General features: G+C 57.8%; 1 protein-coding gene across 2 annotated transcripts; it reads right to left on the minus strand.

The window, feature by feature from the left end:
• Positions 1-2,208: 2,208 nt before the first annotated feature.
• On the minus strand, positions 2,209-19,793 carry COPE (COPI coat complex subunit epsilon). 2 transcript variants are annotated; one of them, XM_067032523.1, is made up of 11 exons: positions 17,361-17,462; positions 16,480-16,591; positions 13,631-13,693; positions 11,381-11,481; positions 8,139-8,291; positions 6,873-6,926; positions 6,286-6,367; positions 4,982-5,137; positions 3,704-3,772; positions 2,563-2,637; positions 2,209-2,405 (listed from the first exon to the last, which is right to left on the minus strand). In XM_067032523.1, exons 1-11 carry the CDS (start codon positions 17,393-17,395, stop codon positions 2,358-2,360), a joined length of 948 nt encoding a protein of 315 aa, XP_066888624.1. In that variant the 5' UTR covers positions 17,396-17,462; the 3' UTR covers positions 2,209-2,357. The 2 variants fall into 2 exon arrangements, with proteins under 2 accessions (XP_066888624.1, XP_058917069.1); XM_059061086.2 differs by lacking the exons at positions 16,480-16,591; positions 17,361-17,462 and adding an exon at positions 19,607-19,793.
• Positions 19,794-19,860: the final 67 nt, after the last annotated feature.

A 19,860-nucleotide genomic window follows, 5' to 3' on the forward strand; every position in this document is an offset into this window, starting at 1 on the left:
CCTTCCCAGTGTCTCGGCCTCCTCCTTACCCCGCTCAGAGGCCAGAGGAAACCTACCTGTCCCTCCTCTGCTCACAGCCCTCCATGGCTCCCATCACTCAGAGTAAAAGCCCATCTCCTCACTGTGACTCACAACCTAGCCTCATGCCCTTCTCTCTCCATCTTTCTCCTTCCGTTCCAGCCACATTGGCCTCACAGCTGGAGGCGGCTCTCCAACACCCCAAGCAGTCCTGCCTCAGGGTCTTTCACTGGCTGTTCCCTCTGCCTAGAATGTTGTTCCCCCAGGTATTGGCAGGGCTCCTCCTTCACCAACTTCAAGCTTTACCTACAAATGTCACCTGCTTGTTGCACCTCCCTGATCCCCCCCATCCGTCTTCTCCTTGGCACTTGTCACCGTCTGTCCTGCTGTACCTCCTACTCATTATTTTTGAATGTGCACTCCATGTGGGCAGGGGTTCATCCGCCCCGTTAAGATAACTAATGCCACAGCCAGCGTGGCAAGCAGATGGGGGCTAAAGGGTCCCGGGCTGCTGGACATGCCCTCATAGGTCCAGTTGGGCCTGTGGGGCAGCCCTGTACCGTCCCAACCACCCACCTCTGCCCTCCCGCCCAGGCACTATCTGGTCACTATGGCACCCATCAGTAATGGGAGAGGTGCCCCCACCCACCAGCCCCAGTCCAGCCTCGCGTTTCATTTTGGCAGGGCCCAGATAGGAGGCTGCCAATGTGTGGGTGCAGAGCGGAAACAGAAAGTGGCTCCCGGTGCTGGCAGCTGGGAAACAGAGCTCCCAGGCACTGCGGCTCAGTGAGGGGCTGCCGAGGTCCCAAGGATGGCACCCATACCCTGCCCGACCTGAAAGGGCAGCCCTCCTCTTGCCCAGGGAGCTCATCTCAGCCCACTCCCCCTACACACCACCGCCCCTGACTGATGCCCCTGCCCTGGGGCATCCACACCAGGCAGGGAGGGGCTGGGGGCGGGTCCTGATGCTGGGGGTCCCTTGCTCTATGTCTTGTCTTGACAATCAAGGACAGGGTTTCCCAAGGCCACCTCTGAGGCAAATGAGGCCAGGCTCTCAGAGCCCAAGTATCTTTCTTTCCCTACCCAGACACTGGCCCAGAGACACAGCCCTGTCCAGCTCACTGAGTCCAGTGTGGCCTCAGGGCCTTTGCACATCTACTGCCCAGGATGCCCGTCACCCCAGAACCTGTCCTGGCAGATCCTTCTTCTTGTTTTGGTGGACACAGCTCAATGGTGACCTCATCCCAGAGGCCCCGGCCACTCCCCTCCCTCCCTCTGTTGTTTAGCTTTTTTTTTTTTTTTTAATAAATTGATTGATTGATTGGCTGCATGGGTCTTCATCGTTGCGCGCGGGCTTTCTCTAGTTGCGGCAAGCGGGGGCTACTCTTCTTTGCGGTGCACGGGCTTCTCATTGCGGTGGCTTGTTGTTGCGAAACACGGGCTCTAGGCACGCGGGGTTCAAGGAGTTGCAGCACATGGGCTCAGTAGTTGTGGCTCGCGGGCTCTAGAGTGCAGGCTCAGTCATGGCGCACGGGCTTAGTTGCTCCACAGCGTGTGGGATCTTCCCAGATCAGGGCTCAAACCCGTGTCCCGTGCATTGGCAGGCGGATTCTTAACCACTGCGCCACCAGGGAAGCCCGTGGCTTCTTATCGAGGGGCGCTCACTATGCATTTCTCTCTCTGGGCAGGGAGATCGGTGCTTCGGCCACAGCAGCGCTCTGGCACCCACAGCCCCGACCACAGTGGGTCTGTCTTGGCTCATGACTCACCACAGGGCAGCAAGGAGCAGGGGTCTGGGAGGCTGATGTTTACTCCTGAGGGGACCTGGTACATACCCTCCCCACTTGGCTGAGCCCGAGTGCTTCTGGCACCCTCACCACCTGCAGACCACACAGAGGTCCTGGGTTTAAATCCTGGTGCCCCTTGTGATGGCTGTGACTTCTCTGTGCCGCAGTTTCCCTGGATGCCAACTGGGCTTGGGGGACATGGCTGTGCCACCTGCAGCTCAGCAACATGAGGTGGCTGTTTGAGGGCAGGGGAGTCTGTACAGCTACTGCTCACAGACCCTGGTCACCAGGGCCCCCTCCCAGCAACAGCCCTGGGTGATGGTGCCCAGGCCCCTCCCATCTCAGCCTTGGTTCCCACATGCTCCCCTCAAAATGGCTAGAGCAAACATGGATCCGGTGGCGATACCTGGAGTGGAGACATTTATTGACAAAAGGGGGCTGGGCTGGACTTCCAGCCTCTGCTTCTGGCCAAACGGCAAGTGCCCGGTGGAGAGGGCAGCACAACCCTGGCCTTGTATCCCCACAGCTCCGGAAGCGCGTCCGGGGCGGGTCTCAGGCGCTCGGGGCGTAGTGCAGCACCAGCCGGTCAAAGTCGTTTTCCTTCAACGTGAATAGGGGGCGGGGAAGGGGGATGGGGGTGGGCAGAGAGAGAAAGGGGAGAACCTGTGAGCCAGTCCCCGAGTTCCGTGCTTTGCCTGGCAGAGGCTGGGGGGGGGGGGATCTAGGGCTCAGAGACGGGCCGCCTGCACGGGCTCACCTTGGCCTGGTACTCCTTGATGAAGGGGTGGGACCTGTGGGCGTCTTTCAGCTGGGACAGGTAGCGGTTTGTCACCTGTGGGGGAGTCAAGGTTAGCTAAATATGGGGACCCCCATGGTGGCTCTGACCTTCAGAGTAGGGAGTGGGGTGAAACAAGGGCCACCTGGCCAGACCCAGGCAATAACGCTGGTTTCCCCACATTTTCTCCATCACACCCTGCCGCCCCAGAACCATGCTGAATTAGAGAGGACCCTGGCAGGTGGGGAGCACCACTGGCACAGAGCCTGCACTTGGCACACCAGGTTCAGGGATGTGGGCTGGGCAGGGACCCAGGCCCTGGGAGAGGCAGGGGGCCAGGAGTGGAAGGCAGGTCAGGGGGCACGGGGCTGGGAAAGGAGATGGATTTGTTCTGGGCACGTCGCACGGAGACACCTCAGAGGCTTGGGGATTGGAGCCCTCGCTCCCAGCCTTGCCCTACCCGCCAGGCTCAGTCCCGACCATGTGGGGCTAGGGGCCTCTGTCTGCCTGTTTCTCCAAAACTCATAGTCTGGGGATGTCTCTGCGGTGAGTGGGAGAGTCGTCCTATCTGTCCTGCACCACCCCAGCCCTGAGGCTGTCGGGGGGGCTCTTCTTCGAGGAACTGGTGACAGTCCATCATGAAGCCCTGAGGCAGGCCCCTGGCAAGCTGGGCGAGGCACCTAAATGGGGCAGTGCCCCAGCGTCCTCCTCCCCACCCTCAGACACGGTAGGCTCAGCAGAATTGCTCCCCTGAGCCCTGTGTCTCTGTCCTGGTGTCCGCCCCCAATCCTGAGGTGGCACAGGCCGAGCCCCAGCCTGGGAGCCCCGAGCCTCAGAACACTTGTCCATAGGACCCACAGAGCAGCTGACCTGCAGCCCCGACCAGGGTGGGGACCCTGGGAGAGTGCTTGCAATGCCAGCTTCCCGGGGCCGATCTCAGCTGCACCCACTCGTGGGGAACAGGTTTTTGCCCCAAGGCCAGGCCAACCTTGAAGTTCAGACCCTGAGGCCCCAAGCTCCCTCTAGAGCCGGAGCCATACCAGAGACCTCTGCCCACCCCAGGCTGGTACGGTGAGGGCCGGAAAACCCTCCTGCACCTGGCTGAGGGTGGGGAGGGTCCTACCTCGGGAGGCTTGCCCAGGTGCTGCGATAGGACGATGAGGTTGATCAGTGTCTCAGGGTGGCCGCTGTCCTGGCAACACAAGGGGACACCAGACAGGCAGGGTCAGCTCCTCCAGGCCCCCATCTCATGCAGGGCTGGCACTGAAAGACCCAGCATGCCCCCACCACCGGCCACTCCGCAAGGCAGTGACCTCAGGGCCCTCCCTTCTGCCTCCCCACACGGGCTGCTTTCCCAGTAAGCGTGTTGCCTCGTGTGCACACCAGTCTGACACAGGCCCCCTTGCTTGTCACAAGGTGGGAGGGGCGTTTTTATCACAAATCTCAAAGTAATGGAGTCCAGACCAAGGCGGCCTCAACCTATCACAGCCCAGCTAGCTGCTCCTCCTGCTGCTACAATGAGGCCTGAGACCGTGGGACAAACCCCTCCCACCCTGCCTGCTCCCCAGGGGCATTGGCAGGAAGCTGCGGGAAATTACCAGAAACTCCAAGGGGGTGACCTCACCCCACCCGCCCATATTGGGCTCTGAGGCACAGGGAACTCTGGCAATCAGCTCGGCCGCTGCCTTGGCCAGGAACCCCAGCCAGAGCCCCTGGCTGGGGCGAGGCAGGGACATGCCGCTCAGGATGCAGGGCGCCACAGGCTCGAGGGGCTGCAGTGACCCAGGCCGCCTGCACAGATCTGGCTCCACCCCATGCTGCCCTTCTTTGCAGAGACCTGCATTCTCCCCACCAGCATGGGGCGCTCTGGTAGGCGAGGCAGCTCCACTCGGCCAACAACCTTCTGACGATAGCTCGGCCCCTCACAGAGACGAGCATGGAGAAAGCTTCCCACTGGTGTCAGTTTCTCATTATATCAAACAACGTTTCAGATGGCAGCAGTGAGAAGACAACTGCAGCAGCCCCGAGGGCAGCGCTCCAGGCCCTCTGCTCCAGGATGGGCAGGGGCAAAACCTCCCGTCGGCAGCCTGCTCTCCCCTCGGCAGCAAACGGGAGCCGTCTCTCCCAAGCACAGACCCAGGTGACGGGTCACCGCAAAAGGCCCCGGGCCAGGCAGCCAAGGTGTCAGTGAAGAGGAGACAGGGTGTGGGTCTGCTCAGCTCAGGCTCACGGGGGCCCAGGCTGACGAGATCCTCGCGTTTCCAAGAGAAGTTAGAATCAGGATTGTCGCCTGCAATCCTGAGTTTTAACTGATATGGCAATAAAATCCCCACATGGCCACAAGGCAGGCCACGGGGTCTCTGGTACACCTGTTTCTGGGTGGGGCCGCGCCTGCCCATACCTTGTCCAGCGCCTCCTGCAGCGCGCCCTCCGCGGCCTCCCACCGGCCCTGGGCCATGTGGCAGGCTGCCTGCCCATTGAGCAGCAGCAGGGTGGACGAACACTTGTCAGCCATCTCCTGGAAGATGTAGTAGGCGTCCTGCAGCTTCTCACCACCCTGCAGGGACAGCTGACGTCACCGCTTTGTCACCCTGCTGCCCGGCCCTACCCCGCCTGCTCCCTCCTGGAGGGATCCCAGCACTTTGTGGAGACAATGCCAGTGCAGCCGGCCCACGACAGGCACTCTTTGGACACCACCCCCTTCCCCGAAGAGATCCCTGTACAGCTAGTGCTGTGAAGGGGCCAAAGCGGCACGCAGACCCCCTCAAACCTGGCTCCCCAAGCCCTACGTTTATAGAATCGAAAGCCTCGGCTTCAAGAGGGAGAATCAGTGCACGGGCAGCTGTGTCAAGGTCTGAGCTGGGACCACTGGGACACATGGCCCATTGGGGCGGCCTCTGCTCCAGCAGCCATGACCCCGACCGCCCGAATTCTGAATAGAAGGTTCTGTTCGCCTGGTAAAGACACAGCGCCACACTTGCAGGGGAACCTGAGACCAAGATGTGCTTGTGAAAGACTGCTAGGCTATGGGAGAGAGCTGTTTGGGTTTGTCCCACTAAACTGAATGGATACTGTGGGGTGAGGCCTCAGCCCTGCAAAAGGATGTGCAGGTGCACACAGACGAGGAGCACAATTTAAAAGGCCCGTACGAAAGAGCGACTCAGAGAAAGGAAGCCAAATGTCCAAATCCAGAAATGGGGCTGCTGCCAGGAGAGGGGTGCCCAGGCACGTGGGGGCGGGGGGCTGGGCTTGAGGGGGGAAAGCGCGAGGGGGATAATGGCACCAACCCTGTGCCAGGAGCCCGGAGAACAAGCTGAGCAGCAGCCAAGGCCAGGGCCAGACCTCAGAGGAGGGTGCGCTGCCAGCTGGCTGGCTCCGTGCACCCGGGCTGGGGGGCGGGGGGTGTGCGTGCAGGCAGAGGTACGCCGAGTCCGGTTCCATAAACCCCCAGTTTGTTCACTCTGGCTCTGGCCAAGCCTCTCGGCTGCAAGAAGCCAGAAGGGGTCAGGCCGAGAGAGGGGGAAAACGTGCTGGGGCTCCTCCAGGGGACTAGCCCCCAAGAAAGCAGGAGGTCCAGTGCGTCTGTGGAACCCCACCTGCACCCTCCCCACAGGAGCAGCCAGCGCTGCGCACAGGGGGTCGCCACCACCTCCTGGCTCCCGGATGCTCCTGTCTCTCATGCCCGCACACAAGCCGGGTGCTCACCACAGCCAGGCTGACCCAGGCGGTGGCCAGCTGGGTGAGGGTGGCATCCTCGTCCTGGTCCTGCATTTTCTTCAGCTCCTTCCTGGGGGCAGAGGAGAGAGGCGGGAAGGTGCCCGGTGGCTTAAGTTGCCAGTCACTGTGCCCCACCCCTGCCCGAGTTCCTTGCTCACGAGGCCCCAGAACCTCACGCCCCAGCCCGGCCACCCCCCATTGACGGCCGCACACGCCTCTGCGTGCTTGCAAAGCCCACCCCAACCCTGCAAGATGGGCCCCGCTGCCTGCCTCACAGAAGGAAACTGAGGCACAGACAGTGACGTCCCTTGTCCCAGGCAACACCCTGCAGAGAAGGGCAGGTAAACAATGGTGCAGTCACCCCAATGGGCTAGAATGAAACAAATGGAGAAACACTCGTGTCACTGATAATCAGAGACAGGGGGAGGGCTCTGGGTGGTCCCCATGCCGCGTGCACCCTTGAAGACAGAGGCCTGGCTGCTGGAGAACACGGGGTCCCAACATGGCCTGACCGTTGCTAAGATACCCCCGATGCACAGGCCACAGCCCAGCAGCCCCAGGGGGGAGGGGCTTACCGGGCGAGGTCCAGGCGGTCTAGCTTCAGCAGGATCTGCACCGTCATGGCCATGCTGTGGGAAGGGCGGGCAGTCAGTGAACTCCCACCCCACTTTATCCTCCACCAGCTCACTCTGTGTAAGCACCACCTTCCAGAAACCTACCCTTGAGTGCTCAGGCCACCAGCCCCGCCTTACAGAGGGGAACACTGAGGCTGACTGTCAGCCCAGCAGGGCCGAACTCAGACCTGGGCGCTGCTCGCTGGGCAGAGCACCCCATCACTTCCCAGGCCCTGCACTCCCGCCTGTCTCTGCTGAGTGTGCTTGGGCCAGGAGCTCCCATGGGGTCCCCCAGGCCTGTGGCCCGCTCCCTGCCCGCCCCGTGGCAGGCCATCCCATCTGTACCCTCCTCTCCTTTCCAGAGTCCCAGATGAAGTGCTGCAGGGGAGCACCTGCTCCCTGCTTTCAGCGCTCACACCCACTGCCCCCCCGCTTCAAGCCTAGACAGCTGTGACCACCGATCACTGATGTGGCCACTTGTTCCCGAGTTTTCCCGCCAGAATGTGACCCAGCACCCAGACCAGCCCAAGGAGAAGCATGAGAAACATTCATGGGATGCACTGCCTCACCAGCCGTGTAACATGCCTATTGCAAACCCCTCTCTGGATCAGGGTGGGACATAAATGGATATGAAGGAACATGTGGTGACCAACTAACCAAGGGAAGGTAGAAACCAGAGCGCTCATGGGGGAGAACGGCTGCACCCTGCAGGGCTGGAGCCCTGGCCACAGGGAGCCGGACACAGCCCAGCCCAGAGCCACCCCCTGGGGTGGGGTTGGAGCCAACAGCAGGCTGCACGGCTCTCCAGTGCCCAGGCCCGGAGTGCCCTGAGGGCCGGCCTCAGGCGAGGGTCTGTGGGGCCCAGGGAGGACATGGAAATCCAGGGCCCAGGGCAAAGAAACACAAGGTTTCATGGGAGAAGGGAGGGTGCAGAAATCTCAGGCAGAGACAAAGGTGCTTTCTGCTCTGCCGCTGGGAACAGAGGGTTTTCAGCCCCGGGTGCTGTGTCCTCAGAGCAACGGCCCAGCCATGCGGAAAAGTGTGTCTCCTGGATGGAGAACATGAGCTGCAGCCTAAATGGGAGGCCCATGCCCCATCCCAGCCCCTCTCTTTCAGAGTAGCCCCCCTTGCCGTTCCTATGACGATGGCTGATGAGGCCCTGAGCTGCCTGGACGCCAGAGGAGCCACTCACGCTGGCCGCTCCCCCAGTGCAGGACAGCCACTCACCACTCCAGGCTGTCCCCTTGGTGCAGGGTGCGCAGGGCTGCGTCCGGGTTCTGGTTGTGGAAGTAGATGGAGGCAGCCATGAGCAGGAAGGTGGTGTTGGTCACGTCCACGGTCCGGCTCATCTCCCGGTCCAGCTCGGCCACAATCCCATCCCTGCGAGACGCAGCTGCTCAGAGCCCGAGGCAGGGGCGGGAGGCGGCCTCTCCCCCGTGGGAACAGACAGGCCCAGAGGGTGTCAGGGCCCCCCTGGGGCACAAAGCAGCGGCGGGCAGGATAGGCCCAGCTGTCTCTGCCAAGCCCCACTAGGTGCCAGTCTCGCCACCTCCCCACCAGGCACTCCTCACCCCTCACATAAGCAAGGCCAGGAGAAGCAGGGCTGGGCGCTCCAGGCCCCATGGGGAGTGTGGGGCAGGAAGGGCCACACCTGGCTCTGCCCACGAAGCAGCACAAATGACCATCCAGGTCTTGAGCTCCACTGGCCCTCAGTGCTCGGGGGCTGAGGTGTCCACGCTGCCCTCCATGCACAGGGACAGGCTAGCTCAACGCGGACACCTCCACAGGGACATGAGGCCACACAGGTGAACCTCACACTGGCGACGTCACCAACTTCCCGAGGAGGCCAGTGGTCTCAGCAGAGGGTCCTGATCTACCTCGGTCAGCGTCGGGCCTGGGTCCTGAGGGCGGCTGTGCAGGAAGACACCCCAATGACAGGGTGGCTGCCCCCGGTTCCCGAGCTTGTAGTGCAGGCTGCTCCCGGCAAGTGGACGTCGTGAGGGACTGGGGGCTGGGAGACGGCAGCAGGCTGGAGTTCAGGCTTGCCCGAGGACCAGCCGGACGCCCTCACCCGCCACAGGTCACCCGAGCCTCAGTCTGCTTAACTGAAACGAGGAGCTGCAACTCCTTGTTTCAAAGGGCTGCTGAGCAGTTAATGAGAGAAGGGAGGCAAGGGCCCGGCCCTGTGTCACTGCTGGACAAATGCTGTGGCTTGGGATACATAGTCTCAACAAGTGCTTACGATTCACACGGGTTGCTGGGGGCTGGTGGCCAAGTGCCTGAGTACCTGAGGGCCCCTGGAGGGCAGGGGTGTGCCTATTACTCCCTCTGCGCCCACCAAAGAGGTGCCTGATGGACAAATGACTTCAAATCTGAGTCTCTTCCCCGCTCTGCACAGAAGGACTGTGTACAGGGATCACACAGGGTTGGCGTGAGGAGCCCCAAGGCCACCTCACAAAGCTTCCTGCCTGGCTCCTGGCACACAGGCTGTGAACACGGGGCCTGCTCTTGTCCTTGTAACGTTAGTGTTGTACGTTGTTACTGGAACATGTTGTGGTTATCCTTACGGGCTCCAGCACTTTCTCCACCACCTGCTCGCTGGAGAGTTTGCATGGGGCGGTGGTTTGTACCGCCAGGATGGATGCACCGAGAGCCGCTCTGCTTTCCCGAGCACCGCTCTGCTTTCCCGAGCACCTGGTCCACGCCGTGGGCTTCCTGCGGGTTCTTTTCTGTAGTGCTCACAGCAGCCCTGGGGCTCCTTCCCCTTCCGAAAGGAGAATGGGGTTCGTCACCCCAGCTAGAGACGTGCACAGAGAGGGTGAAGTGATGGCCTCAGGAGGCTGCCTGTCTTAGTGTCCTGGGGTTGCTGTCACAAAGCCCACGAACCAGGGAGGGGATCAAAACAACAGCAGTTTATTCTCTCCCAGCTCTGGAGGCCAGCAGTCTGAAATCAAAGTGCTGGCAGGATTGGTTCCTTCCTCCAAGGGAAGATCTGTCCTGGTCCTTTCTCCTGGAGCTGCGGCAGTCCTTGGCTTCTGTCTCTTTCACCCCAATCTCTGCCTCCATCTTCATGTGGCCTCCGCATCTATGTCTTCTCTTCCATCTCTTATGAAGATACCAGTCACCGGATTTAGGGCCCACCTTATATCCAAGATGATCTCAAGATCCTTAACCATTTACATCTGCAAAGACCCCCATTTCCAATGAGGTCAGGTTCACAGGTTCTGGGGTCAGGACACGGACATGTCTTTTGGGAGTCCCCATTCAGCTGCCACTGCTTAAGCCTCCGAGTAAATCCTTCAAGTGTCTGTGGACGAAGGAGCCTGATCACAGAAGGTGGAGCACAGGGTGCTGCCCTCCATGAGGAAGGAGCAGAGCAGAGGTGGGGGTCACAGCAGATAGCTGTACCCACACTTGGGACTCACAGATGGCTGCAGCAGCCTCCGAGGAAAGCGTACTGTCAACAGCTCATGACCACATCCTGTCTAAGAAGTTCCACAGGGCAGAGATCAGGGGCAGTGCCCCTCTGTGAGGCATCACAGTGCTGTGAGGGGTGGCCTGGGTGGTGGAAGGGCCCTGGGACTGGGACAGGTAGGCGGGAATCGGCTCACAGAACAGAGTGGCTCCCTGTCGTGGGCTGTGCTGCTCCAGCCTTCCATCCCAGCCGCCCTCTGGGGAGTGTTTTACCTCCGAAATCCCAGGGGGCCTCACGAAGGGCAGGGGAAACCGAGGTGCAGAAGGGCCAGGGGGCCTGCTGTATCAGGCTGGTGCTCCACGCACAGGTGAGGCAGGGCCACACGGCCCCCACCTGCAGAGGCTGAGTTCACATGCACCTGGGCGAGCATCCCAGCCAGCAAGGAACGGCCCACACACCTGCCTGTGCAGGAAGTACCCGAGGTCAGCAGGGCTGGACCGTGAGCTGTCTCAGACCCCGACGGAGCAGCAGGTAACAGGCAGGCCCGGGCCTGGGATGCTCAGCACTTCCAGGTCCCCATAGCCTGGACCACCCCACCTCTCCTGGCCATCGCCTGAGGGAGTTTGATGACTGCTGGTCTGTGGCACAGGTGGACACACCCAGCTCAGGGTGAAGACTTGCTGTCCCCTCCCACCCTCCATCTGGGCAGAGATGAACGACGCGTGGTGTGGCTGCCATTGCCTCCCCTGCACCGTGGGTGGGCAGCAATGGCTAGAAGACTGGCTGCAGGGTCCCCACCCTTATGTACCAGGGGAGGCCCTCCTGGCAAGAATGAGGTCCTCACAGTCCCTAGGTATCTGTACACAAGTCCTCATCTCTGATCCCCAGCCCCCCGCCCCCTCTGAAGCAGGGTCCATCACTGCCTCCCACTGTGCAAGTGAGGGAAACTGAAGCTCAGAGAGGTGAGAGGGAAGAGGAGGGATGCCAGCTAGTCATCCTCTGCCCACCCAGGTCCACCCACCCTGCCCCAGGCCCGCCCCCCACCCAACCTCACCGCCGGCTGTCGCTAGCCAGGTACTCAGCAAACATGCGCACGGCCTGGAGCTCTGGGGCCGAGGAGGGCTTGATCTCATCCAGAACCACGCCGTACTTCCTCTGTGGGCAAGACAAGCAGGCTGTCAGCTCCGCCCGAACTCCCCATGGGGTTTACATGTTCTCAGACCCCAGGAACATACAAGGGCTTCTTGGCTCCAGCACTGCCCTGGTGGAGCCCCAATACCAGGGGCTGGTGCCCACCGCTCCCAGGGACCCCCTCAGCCCACGGGTGCCATGCCCGCTGGAGCGCGCTGTGGAAGCCAGCACAGCATCACCCATTAGCTTTTGTGCCACGCTGCCCACTGCTCTAGCTGGAGACCCTGGCAGGTTACTGTTCAGCCCCCGGTGATGAAGTGACAGGGTGAGGGCCCCGCCAGCTCTGGGGGTGGGGTGCGATGGTGTCACCAGGGGCAGGGGGTCTGGACACTGGCTTCTATTGAGCAGAACAGGCACCCCGCCGACAGACACCCAGCAGGGAGGTCACTGCAGGGAGGGGAACTGGAATCAGGGACCCATTTTTCACTGTCTTTCTTTCTAGGCAGTTTCAGTATTTTCGTAGCCACTGACATGTATTCATCTTTTTTTTTTTTTTTTTTTTTTTTGCGGTATGCGGGCCTCTCACTGTTGTGGCCTCTCCCATTGCGGAGCACAGGCTCCGGACGCGCAGGCCCAGCGGCCATGGCTCACGGGCTTAGTTGCTCCGCGGCATGTGGGATCTTCCCGGACCAGGGCACGAACCTGTGTCTCCTGCATCGGCAGGCGGATTCTCAACCACTGCGCCACCAGGGAAGCCCTGTATTCATCTTTTAAAGATATATATATACACACACGAATATATGAACACACCCAAGGAGATGCTGGGGTGCGCCGGGGCACCCTACTCTGCTGGGGACCACACACAACTGTCTGGGTCCCACCTTCACCCTGGAGGTTGGTGGGAGGAGGGTGGTGAGGGGGGCTTGGCTCACAAGGTGGAAGTTCCATCAGGCTCCAGAATGCTCCATAGAGGGAAAGATGCAAACAGACCTGGGAAACCACCATAGGCCTGATGTGAGGTGGGGGCATCTGTGGAGCCATGTACCCACAACAGAGCAGTCTACGGCTGTGGCTGTGGGACGAGGTTGGCGGGAGGCTGGTGGGTCCGGGGTGGGAGCGGGGTGGGACACAATGCAATCCTGTCCGCAGAGTCCAGATTGTTTTTAGAACAGAAGAATGCAGTCTTACTGCATTATCAGGGTAATGCTGCTTTTTAAAAACCCTAGTGTCTGTGGAAGCAACCTAAATGTCCATCAACAAAGAAATGGATAAAGAAGGCATGGTACATATATACAATGGAATATTACTCAGCCATAAAAAAGAACAAAATAATGCCATTTGCAGCAACGTGAATGGACCTAGAGATTCTCAAACTGAGTGAAATAAGTCAGAAAGAAAAAGACAAATATCGTAAGATATTGCTTATATGTAGAATCTTAAAAAAGACTACAAATGAACTTACCTACAAAACTGAAATAGAATTAAAGATGTAGAAAATAAACTTATGGTTACCAGGGTGGGGTAAGGGGTCCGGGGGGAAGGGATAAGTTGGAAGATTGGGACTGACACATACACACTACTGTATACAAAATAGATAACTAGTAAGGACCTACTGTACAGCACAGGGAACTCTACTCAATACTCTGTAATGGCCTATATGGGAAAAGAATCCAAAAAAAAAAAAAGTGGATATATGTATCTGTATAACATATTCACTTTGCTGTACACCTGAAACTAACACAACATTGTAAATCAATTACACCCCAAATAAAAGAAACAAAAAAAACCTAATGTCTAAACTGTGGGCTTTGGTTAATAACAGTATCAAAATCACTGCATGGATTGTAACAAAAGCACCCTGCCAACCCAAAATGTTAATAAGAAAAAATGCCTGGGGGTGGGGGTGGGCATTTGGAATTCTCTTTGCCATCTGCTCAGTTATTCTGTAAAGCCAGAACTGTACCGAACAAGTGAAATCTACCGATTGAGTATAAAAAGAAAAGCAAGAAATCCCAACACTGGCCCTCTGGCCTGGTGCTCCAGGGCCTCAGCGACATGGCCACCTTCTTGTGGTGGCCACACCAGCTGCCCGCGGCCCCGCCCCTGCCGACACTCTGTTCCTTACTCTCCTTCCCCAGGATGTTGGCAGTCACGGTCAAGGGCCCACACTCACCTGTGCCAGGTACGCTCTGTACAGGAAGACATCCCTTTCCACATCTCTCTCCAGGCTTGACGGCTGTGGAAAAGCAGGTCAGAACTCTTGAGGGCTATGTGCCCAACAGGCCCTCAGAGGCCAGAAGTGGGCAGCTTTCCCAGTGGAGTCTGGGTCCTGGTCCCGGCCCTGGCTCTCAGCTGCCTATGACCTTAGGCAGCAGGAGAGCAGCTTCCACTGAGGGCACGCAGCGTGCCGGGCACCTCATTCTGTGCCACCCTGACATCTCCCTGGGAAAGGAGGCTCGACCGTCACCCCCATCCATCCAGGTGAGGGATGGGGGCACCAAAAGTGCTGAAACTGCTCCAGCCACACAGCAGGGGCCAGGGCAGAGCCCACTCTTCTGACCACTGGACACGTGGCTGCTTGTGTCAATGCGGAAGGACCCCAGGGTGCAGTGGATCAAAACAGAAGCTGCTCAACAGTATGGGTGGTCCGAGGACAGCAAGGGGTGGGTATGGGAATGTCCTGATGCCTAAGTTTGAACAAGCCGAGCAAACAGGCCTGGGAGGATTCCTATCCGGACATGAATGGTGGATACTGGAGAAGGGATGGGACCCAGCAGGAGATGTGCGAAAGGGACTTACTTTCTGTAACAAATACTTCCGTGCCTCCTCTTGTTCCTGTCCTGCTTTTGTTTCAAAACGTTCTTTAAACGTGACAAACAGGAGAGACGAAGGTCTGCCTCAATCGGAGGAACTTTCTGGGAGAGCTCAACTTGGCTGCCCCAGCATAGCAATGTCTGGGTCTAGCCAGGCTGGGTGAGACCTTGGGGACCGCCCTCTACTCAGGGACGAGGCCCACACGCCACACTCCCTCAGGCCAGCCACCACACAGAACCCAGAAGCAGGTGTGAGGTGACCTCCTACAGGGTTCACTGTGGGACTGCAAGGGAGGCCCCCACGAGGCTACGGGCAGGCGAGGGACCCTTCCTCGGGAGAACAGCTTTGGACCATGCCCCAGGGTGCTGGCTGACTTCCTGCAGGCCCTGTGGCACCTGAGGTAGCACAGAGCAACTCAGCCCAGAGGGTATGTGGGTGCTGGGACAGGCCACCTGGGGGCTAGGAGAGGAAAGTGACATGGGGGAAGGGGGCCCGGCCACCTTGGAGTCACTATTCCAACAACCTCTAAACCACAGGGCCTGGGGAAAAGCACCGAGAGAATGAACAGCCTGTCCAGCTGCCAGAGCACAGGGACAAATGTTCTGGAGCCCCGCCGGTGGGAGCACGCCAGGACTGCTCTCCCCCGAGGCTGAGAACCAGACTCCTAGTCCCCAGGCCATCTTCCCAGCCTGAGGGGGTGAGGGTGCTGAACATGTCCTCCTCCCAGGCCAAGGGAGACTGCAAACAAGAAGCCTGGCTCCTGGCCCCAGCCAGACTCAGGCCAACTTTGCCTGGGAGTCCCAGCAGCTTGCTCTGGTCTTGGTGGCCAGGCTGGGGATCCGGCCATAATTTGGAACACGGTGTCCTCTATATAAGTGACTCTGAAGTGACCCTCAGAGGTGGACATTGGTGAGGATAACCCACCTGGGGTCCCCATACCACCCTCAGTTAAAAAAAGAGACAAATGTTGGCTGTTGGTATCTTTGAAGCAGGGACACAGTGGGATGCCTTGTGGGGGGGACCAGGGTCCCAGAGGCAACTCTGAGCCTCAGCTGCCCCCTCTGTAAAACAGGCACCACCACTGACCCTGCAGGACTGCCAAGGGGGGTCACCGAGACCCCACACACAGACGCTCAGGACCCTCTCAATCAGCCAAAGAGAGAAGAGCTTCTGGGAGGTGTAAGAACAAGGACAGATGTACAGACCAGGGAACACCAGGGACTGTGATGCATGCCACCAGGCGAGTGGTCTGGTCCCCAGTCCTGACAGCTCATCAGAACCACCTGGGAGCTCAGAAACCAGAAAAGCCAGGAGGCTTATATCCACCAACGATGTCCAACCCCGGGGTGGCCTCAAACTGCCTTCAAACAGCTCAGAGGTGCAGCCAGACCTGAGAGCAAGGGGTACTGGAAAGGGAAGTCGGTGATGGGGTCTGGGAAGGGTGATCACGTTCCCTCCCCTTACTGGCCATCAGGGTCCCCTGACCACACTAGACGATCAGCTCCTGGAGGCGTTCTTAGCTGCTTCATCCCTAACACCTGTGCAGTGCCTGCCATCTTGTGGGCACTTGCGAAATGTCTGACAAGTGGGGAAACAAACATCATCACCACTGAGACACACCAGGTGTTCTACCTGGCGCCACCTCTGGTGGTGCCTGAGGTTGCTGGGGCTGCTATAACTAACCACCAGCTGGGCTGGGGGGTGTGCTTAAAGAAACAGAAACTTATTCTCTCATGGTTCTGGAGGCCAGAAGTCCGAGATCAGGGTGCCGGCAGAGCCGTGCGCCTTCCACAGGCTCTCTGGGAGGCTCCTTCTTTGCCTCATCCGGCTTCTGGTGGCTCCAGGTAGTCCCTGGCTTGTGGCTGCCTCACCCCCACCTCTGCCTCCATCTTTTCTGTCTGCCTCAAGCCTCTCTCTTAGAAGAACACCAGTCATTGGATTTAGGGTCTATCCCAGCTGATCTCGTCTAGAGATCCTTCATTGAATTACAGCTGCAAAGACTCTTTTCCAATTCACAGGTCCCGGGTGGACGTATCTTTTCAGGGACACCTGAAAAAAGATATTCAACTTAGTACAGGCTGCCTAAGAAGGTTTAGGTGGCCTGTGGACCAGAATTAAATTACGTCAAATGGCTCAGCAGGGATAGGACTCCCACTCTTCTGGATGTGTCAGATAGAATCTCTTGGTTTGGTGCCGGTGCATCCTTACCACGTTGCTAAAGAGGGTGTAGATCCCCCAGCTCAGAGGTTGGCCTGCAGTGTGCCTCCAGCAAAAGTGACTGCTACGGGCTTCCCTGGTGGCGCAGTGGTCAAGAATCTGCCTGCCAATGCAGGGGACATGGGTTCAAGCCCTGGTCTGGGAAGATCTCACATGCCGTGGAGCAACTAAGCCCGTGCACCACAACTACTGAGCTTGCGCTCTAGAGCCCGCATGCCACAACTACTGAGCCCGCATGCCACAACTACTGAAGCCCCTGCACTTAGAGCCCATGCTCCTCAACAAGAGAAGCCACCACAATGAGAAGCCCACGCACCACAACGAAGAGTAGCCCCCGCTTGCCGCAACTAGAGAAAGCCTGCGTACAGCAATGAAGACCCAATGCAGCCAAAGATAAATATAAATAAAAATAAATAAATTTAAAAAAAAAAAAAAAAAGAGTGACTGTTGGGACTTCCCTGATGGTTAAAAATCTGCCTGCCAATGCAGGGGACACGGGGTTCGCTCCCTGGTCCAGGAAGATCCCACATGCCGCGGAGCAACTAAGTCTGCATGCCACAACTACCGAAGCCTGCGTGCCTAGAGCCCGTGCTCTGCAACAAGAGAAGCCACCGCAATGAGAAGCCCGCGTACCCAACACAGCCAAAAAATAAATAAATTAATTAATTTTTTAAAAAGTGACTGCTGATCTGGTTTCCTTTGTTTTCCATCACTCTCTACATACAGCAGGTCACGCTGATTCTTTCAGCAGGGAGGTAAAGTTTGCATATTGTGACACAATAAGACTAAAAGAACACATTGCTGTAATGTAAGCAGAACAGACACACAATAGAAGACAGACGGCAGATCATGAGTATAACGCTGAACCTCACAGGGACCCTACTGAGATGAATGTCATCATTCCCATTTGACAGGAGGCGAAAGTGAGGTTCAGAGAGGTGCAGTGACTCAGCCCTGGCTGCAGAGAGAACAAAGAAGAGACAGAATCTGAGCCCAGGTCTGTCTCAATCTTCTCATGGTCTACACTACCCCAGCAAGGAGGCATGTAACAACCATGGTGCTGAACAGACAAGGTCCCCCAGATATGTCCATACCAGTCCCTGGGACCTGTGAACAGCTTACGTTACATCACAAAAGGGACTTCACAGGTGTGATTAAGATTATGGACCTTAAAAATGGAGACACTATGCTGGGTTATCTGGGAGGATCCAGTCTAATCACGAAAACCCTTAAAAGCAGAGGACTTTTAGACAAAAGAAATAAAGGAGAAGGGAAATTCGAGAGACTCCAAGTGAGAACCCTGTGGCTGGTTCTGAGATGGAAGGGTGATATGCGAGGTTGAGGACTGGAGAGAAGCATCCAGAAGCCTCCAGGAGATAAGCGTGGCCCCTGGCCAAGAGGTAGCAATTTGAACAAGTTAGGAAGGTGCTTCTTCCCCAGAACCTCCAAAAAAGGACACAGCTGGGCCAACACCTTGATTTTAGCCTGGTGAGAGCGGTGTTGGACTTCTGACTTACAGAAGCTGCGAGATAATAAACGTGCGCTGCCTTACATGGTAATTTGTCACAGTGGCAATGGAAAACTAATACAGTCATGCAAATGTTATTTCAATGATTCTTAACCTCTTACTGAAGTCTGTTTGAGGTTTTACCCCCCATTACGCAGATGACACTCAGAGACGTGGGGTTCACTGCCAAAGGCCAGAAGGGAAAGCAAGCCTTCTCTACTTCAGAATCCAAATTCCTCCCAACCCTCTCGCTGCCTCTGGGAAGATGTCTACCACTCCCTTGTGTGGCGCTCCGATGGCCTCCCACACCTTCGGAATAAAATCCAAACCCCTGCTGTGGCCCTTCAGGCCCTGCCCCTCAACTCTGCCCACCTCATTCTTCATCTCCCCCACTGTGCTCGCCCCACTCCTGCCACACCACCCTCGTATGCCTTGACTACATGGAGCTCACTGCTGCCTCAGCACCCTTGCAGCAATTCATGAAGTTAGAGCCTTCTCAAGGTTTGGTCACAGGTTAAAATGGCCGTCAGAGAGGCCTGATCTAACCACTCCCACGTGAAGCGGCCCCCACCCCCATTTCTGATCAGCACATTTTTATCTCCCCTCTCCCCTAGAGGACTCAAGCTGAAACTACGTATTCACTTGCCTCGTTACTTGTTTACTCTCTTCAGGACACTACACCATGAAGGCAGGCAAAGACCCTGTCATGTTCACTGCTCTTAAAAATTCTCCAATGGCTCACTCTCAAAGTGACAGTACCATCCATGTGCCTCCCCAAATGGTGCTGCTAGTGGCCCCTGCTGCCCCCTCTCCTGTCACCCACTCACTGCCTGGTTGCCTGGGCCCTGGCTTGAAGGGCTATATTTTCTACCACTGGCTCTCAAACAGCCAGGCTCACTCCCACCACTCTCCGTCGCACCACCTCCTGACATCTTGTTTATTTACTTGTTTACTGTCTGCCTCCCTTGGGAGCCGAGGCTTCCAAGAGAGCTGGGAGTTTTGTCTATTTTGTCACTGCTTTGAGCCCAGCACTAATATCCTGCCTGGCCCATACAGATGCTCAATGAGGAATGGGTGAATAAATGAATGAGCAAGTCTGGGGAGAAATAACCCGGTTAGTGCGGCAGGGTAACGAGCGAGAAGCCATTTCTCTCTTGAGCCTCCCTTTTCTCACCTGTAAAATGAGGATAAACAACAGTCCCTACTTCACGGGTACTGAGGGCATGGCGGCACAGTGTGGGTGCTCAACAGATGTAAACTATTATTGTTGTTGCTATCTTTATTATTACTACTGTAGCGTAGTATCATTACCATTGTTATTATTACTATAGCGGTATGAACCCCTCTCTTACTCAAATGCCTCCCAAGGCTCAGTCGGAGTGAGCGCTCAGAGTGAGAAGTATCGTTAAAAGTGTTACTGCTTTGAGTTTGGTCATAGGACAAGGATAATTCTTCACTGCGCTCTGAAGAGATGTGGCGGGAGCGGGGGGCGGGGATGAAACCGCGCGAGGTGAAGAGGGAGGGTTTTTAAAATCAGAGAGCGACCCGCAGCCACCAGGAAGCGTCTTCCGCCTCCGCCCCCAGGGTCCCCCAGCCCCGCAGCTGCCGCACCTTCACCCGCTGCGCCTCGTTGATGCACTGCTGGTAGCTGCCAATGTAGAAGGCATTCTTCACGTCGAACAACTCGTCCACCTCCCCGGAGCCTCCAGAGGCTGTGCAAGGAGTCGGAGGCGCCATGTCGCTGTCCTCTCACCCGCTACTCCCACTGAGAGACACGTCGGCCGGAAGGAGGGAGCCACCGCGGGGCACCCCGGGAAATGTAGTTTACTCGTTCCTCCCTAGAGATGAGCCAATGGGAGACTCAA

Source organism: Kogia breviceps, chromosome 4 (assembly GCF_026419965.1).
Source record: "Kogia breviceps isolate mKogBre1 chromosome 4, mKogBre1 haplotype 1, whole genome shotgun sequence".
In the NCBI taxonomy this organism is placed as follows: Eukaryota; Metazoa; Chordata; class Mammalia; order Artiodactyla; family Physeteridae; genus Kogia; species Kogia breviceps.